Below are 5,000 nucleotides of genomic sequence, written 5' to 3'. Positions count from 1 at the left end.
TCGATCGCTCGCGTGCTCTCTCTTTCTCTCTCTCTCGATCGCTCGCTTGCTCTCTCTTTCTCTTTCTCTCGATCGTTTGTTCTCTCTTTCTCTCTCTCTTTCTCTCTCTCTCTCTCTCTCTCTCTCTCTCTCTCTCTCTCTCTCTCTCTCTCTCTCTCTCTCTCTCTCTCTCTCTCTTTCTGGATCTCCCTCTCTCTGTAGATCTTTTATCTCTCTCTCTCTCTCTCTCTCTCTCTCTCTCTCTCTCTCTCTCTCTCTCTCTCTCTCTCTCTCTCTCTCTCTCTCTCTCTCTCTCTCTCCTTCTCTCTCTCTCTCCCTCCCTCCCTCCCTCCCTCCCTCTCTCTCTCTCTCTCTCTCTCTCTCTCTCTCTCTCCCTCTGTATGTGTGTGTGTGTGTGTGTGTGTGTGTGTGTGTGTGTGTGCAAATATCAGCATCGAATCATTTTTTTTAAAGCAATGAGATATCTTATTAATTAATAACGTTTATCAGTCACGTATTAATTATTGCACGCAATGCATTACTCTGAATGTTCATGTAACTCAAATATCAGTAACATGTTTCTCGATTTTATCGTGTGTAAAATATGCGGTCAATATACATATCTGAAAATGGCATCATAATTTCCTTTGCGTGGAAATCATATCAGATTAATTTTTTTTTTATTATTATTTATAAGCTTTGTGTGTGTTATATTAGCCTTTTTTAAACTATGCTTTACACTTTTTTTTTTTTTTTTTTTTTTTTTTTTTTTTTTTTTTTGTTAATTAAGTCTTTCACTGCCAGGGTTGCCAATTTTGGTTCCTATCCCTCCTCCTCCTCCTCCTCCTTTCCTTTATGCCGTTTCCTTAATTTAGTTTCTATTTTTTCTACTATTTAGTTCTATTTTTATCTCCTTTCCTTCAACTACTACCTTTTTTCTCTTTTTTTCGAATTTAGGTTTTTAATGCCAGGCTTGAAATTTTTGGTTTCTCTTCTTTTCCTTGCTTTAGATTTTTTTTTTTTTTTTTTTTTTTTTTATTCCTAATCGTGGTACATCGATTTTTATTCCATTTTCTTTGTCTACTATGAGTGTATATATGTATGTATACATATATATCTATGTATATCTATATGTGTGTGTATATATATATATATTTCTTTTTTCGGGGGGGGAGGGGAGGGAACTTTCCATACCAGGTTTATCAATTTATTTCTTCCTCTTCGGTGCATATATTCTCTTCCTTTAATCATTTTTCAAGTGTTCTATTTTTCTTTTCGAATACCAGCATTCCATACCAAGCTAACCAATTTCGGCCCCTGTTATTCCTCACATTTCAGACCCACTTTCCTTCCTTTTTACTTACTCCCTCCTTCGTCCTTCCTCCCATTTCTTCCCTTTTTACTTCCTCCCTCTTCGCCTATCCTCCCATTTCCCTCCCTTTTTACTTACTCCCTATTCGTCCTTCCTCCCATTTCCCTTCCTTTTCTTTACTCCCTCTTCGTCCTTCCTCCCATTTCCCTCCCTTTATACTTACTCCCTCTTTGTTCTTCCTCCCATTTCCCTCCCTCTTTACTTACTCCCTCTTCGTCCTTCCTCCTATTTCCTCCCTTTTTACTTCCTCCCTCTTCGTTCTTCCTCCCATTTCCCTCCCTCTTTACTTACTCCCTCTTCGTTCTTCCTCCCATTTCCCTCCCTCTTCGCCCTTCCCCCCATTTCCCTTCCCTTTTTACTTCCTCCCTCTTCGCCTATCCTCCCATTTCCCTCCCTTTTTACTTACTCCCTCTTCGCCTATCCTCCCATTTCCCTCCCTTTTTACTTACTCCCTCTTCGCCTATCCTCCCATTTCCCTCCCTCTTCGCCCTTCCTCCCATTTCCCTCCCTATCCTCCCATTTTACTTCCTCCCTCTTCACCTATCCCCCTATTTCCCTCCCCTTTTACTTCCACCCTCTTCGTCCCTCCTCCCATTTCCCTCCCTCTTCGCCCTTCCCCCCATTTCCCTCCCTTTTTACCCCCTCCCTCTTCGCCTATCCCCCCCATTATTACCGTCCTCCCACTACGCCCTCTCAACGCCATTCTTCCCTTCTCTCTCCCCCCGACAGGCGTCAGCGCTCGTCGCCATGAAGGTCGACACAGTAAACACCGACGTCGGGAATTGTTTACAGGATCCAGGGCTACCAGCTTCGTGGGGATGACGGCCGACCAACAGAATAACACGGAGGTCGTCGCACAGGTTGGCGGCACTGCGACGATCAAGTGCTATACTAACTTCCTCGGAGATGAAATGGTAAGGGTGTTTGTTGTTGTTGTTGTTGTTTGTTTTTTTTAAAGGGGGGTGGGGTGGGCTTGAGGGGTGAGGGGGTTTGGTTTGGTTGGTTTTGTGTGTTTCAGTCGTGAAGAATGATTGGCGTTCCTGCAGTTGATAGATAGATTGATGTGTGATATATCTATCAGCAAGTAAGTACACATACACATATATATGTATGTATGTGTGTGTGTGTGTGTGTGCGTATAAAAAATATATATATATATATATATATATATATATATATATATATATATATATATATATATATATATATATATATATATGTATATGTATATATATATATATATATATATATTATATATATATATATATATATATATATATATATATATATATATATGTATGTGTGTGTGTGTGTGTGTGTTTATATAATAGATTGATAGATAGATAGATAGATATAGATATAGATATATAAGATATATATATTTATATATATAAATATATATACATATATATATATACACACACACACATACACACATACATACACACATACACACATACACACACACACACACTCATACACACACACACACACATACACACACACACACAAACACACACACACACACACACACATATATATAAATTTACATATATATGTATATATATATATATATATATATAATATATATATATATATATATATATATGTATGTATATATATATATATATATATATATATATATATATATATATTATATATATATGCATATATATCTTTATCTATATATCTATCGATCTATCTATCTACATACATACATACATATGTATATATATGCATATATATATATATATATATATATATATATATATATATATATATATATATATATATATACATATATGTTTATGTGTGTGTATGTGTGTGTGTGTGTGAACACATATATGCACACCTCTGTACATACATATACAGACACATTACACACGTAATGCCACAAAACCCCACCTATCATGCCAACACACTGACAAATACAATTAGTAGATTCAGTGAAGTTTAATTAACTTGATCACTATATTCAGTATTTCCATTGCATCATAATAACTTGATTGAAGTTCGTGCAAATATAGCCTATCAACACATGATTTTTATTTGAGTTAGTAATGGAATGTAAAAACATTATATATAGGTTGATGATTTGTCTCTGTTGATGATGTGTCTGTGTTGATGATGTGTCTATGTTGATGATGTGTTTATGTTGATGTGTTTGTGTTGATGATGTGTTTATGTTGAGGATGTGTCTATGTTGATGATGTGTCTATGTTGAGGATGTGTTTATGTTGATGATGTGTCTATGTTGATGTGTTTATGTTGATGATGTGTCTATGTTGAGGATGTGTCTATGTTGATGTGTTTATGTTGATGATGTGTCTATGTTGAGGATGTGTTTGTGTTGCGGATGTGTCTGTGTTGATGATGTGTCTATGTTGATGATGTGTTTATGTTGATGATGTGTCTATGTTGATGATGTGTTTGTGTTGAGGATGTGTCTATGTTGAGGATGTGTCTATGTTGAGGATGTGTCTATGTTGAGGATGTGTCTATGTTGAGGATGTGTCTATGTTGAGGATGTGTCTTTGTTGAGGATGTGTCTATGTTGATGATGTGTTTATGTTGATGATGTGTCTATGTTGATGATGTGTTTATGTTGATGATGTGTCTTTGTTGAGGATGTGTCTATGTTGATGATGTGTCTATGTTGATTATATGTCTATGTTGATTATGTGTCTATGTTGATGATGTGTCTATGTTAATGATGTGTCTATGTTAATGATGTGTCTATATTGAGGATGTGTCTGTGTTGAGGATGTGTCTACGTTGATGATGTGTCTATGTTGATGATGTGTCTATGTTGATGATGTGTCTATGTTGATGATGTGTCTATGTTGATGATGTGTCTATGTTGAGGATGTGTTTATGTTGATGTGTCTATGTTGACGATGTGTCTATGTTGATGATGTGTCTATGTTGATGATGTGTCTGTGTTGATGATGTGTTTATGTTGATGATGCGTCTATGTTGATGATGTGTCTATGTTGAGGATGTGTCTTTGTTAATATTGGGCCTATGTTGATGATGTGTCTATGTTGAGGATGTGTTTATGTTGATGATGTGTCTGTGTTGATGATGTGTCTATGTTGATGATGTGTCTGTGTTGATGATGTGTCTATGTTGAGAATGTGTCTATGTTGAGAATGTGTCTATTTTGATGATGTGTTTATGTTGATGATGTGTCTATGTTGATGATGTGTTTATGTTGATGATGTGTCTGTGTTGATGATGTGTCTATGTTGATGATGTGTCTATGTTGATGATGTGTCTGTGTTGATGATGTGTTTATGTTGAGGATGTGTCTATGTTGCGGGTGTGTTTGTGTTGATGATGTGTCTGTGTTGATGATGTGTCTATGTTGAGGATGTGTCTATGTTGAGGATGTGTTTGTGTTGATGATGTGTCTGTGTTGATGATGTGTCTATGTTGAGGTTGTGTCTATGTTGATGATGTGTCTGTGTTGATGATGTGTCTATGTTGATGATGTGTCTATGTTGATGATGTGTCTGTGTTGATGATGTGTTTATGTTGAGGATGTGTCAATGTTGATGATGTGTCTGTGTTGATGATGTGTCTATGTTGAGGATGCGTCTATGTTGAGGATGTGTCTGTGTTGGTGATGTGTCTATGTTGATGATGT

At 36.6% G+C, this 5,000-nt stretch overlaps 1 protein-coding gene across 1 annotated transcript in view; it reads left to right on the top strand.

Annotated features, from left to right (window-relative positions):
* The window catches only part of LOC122253921 (neuronal growth regulator 1), a 354,189-nt gene that overhangs the window by 298,062 nt on the left and 51,127 nt on the right, over positions 1-5,000 (top strand). Inside the window, exon 2 of the mRNA XM_086534304.1 lies at positions 2,081-2,265. Within this exon, the coding sequence (XP_086390430.1) occupies positions 2,081-2,265 (185 nt within the window). The remainder of the gene's footprint in view (positions 1-2,080; positions 2,266-5,000) is intronic.

This window comes from Penaeus japonicus, unplaced genomic scaffold (assembly GCF_977035675.1).
Source record: "Penaeus japonicus unplaced genomic scaffold, GWHDUDI00000001_assembly GWHDUDI00000041, whole genome shotgun sequence".
NCBI classification, from domain to species: domain Eukaryota; kingdom Metazoa; phylum Arthropoda; class Malacostraca; order Decapoda; family Penaeidae; genus Penaeus; species Penaeus japonicus.
The sequence above is the reverse complement of the archived record's forward strand: the minus strand, read 5'-3'. Positions and strand labels throughout refer to the sequence as shown.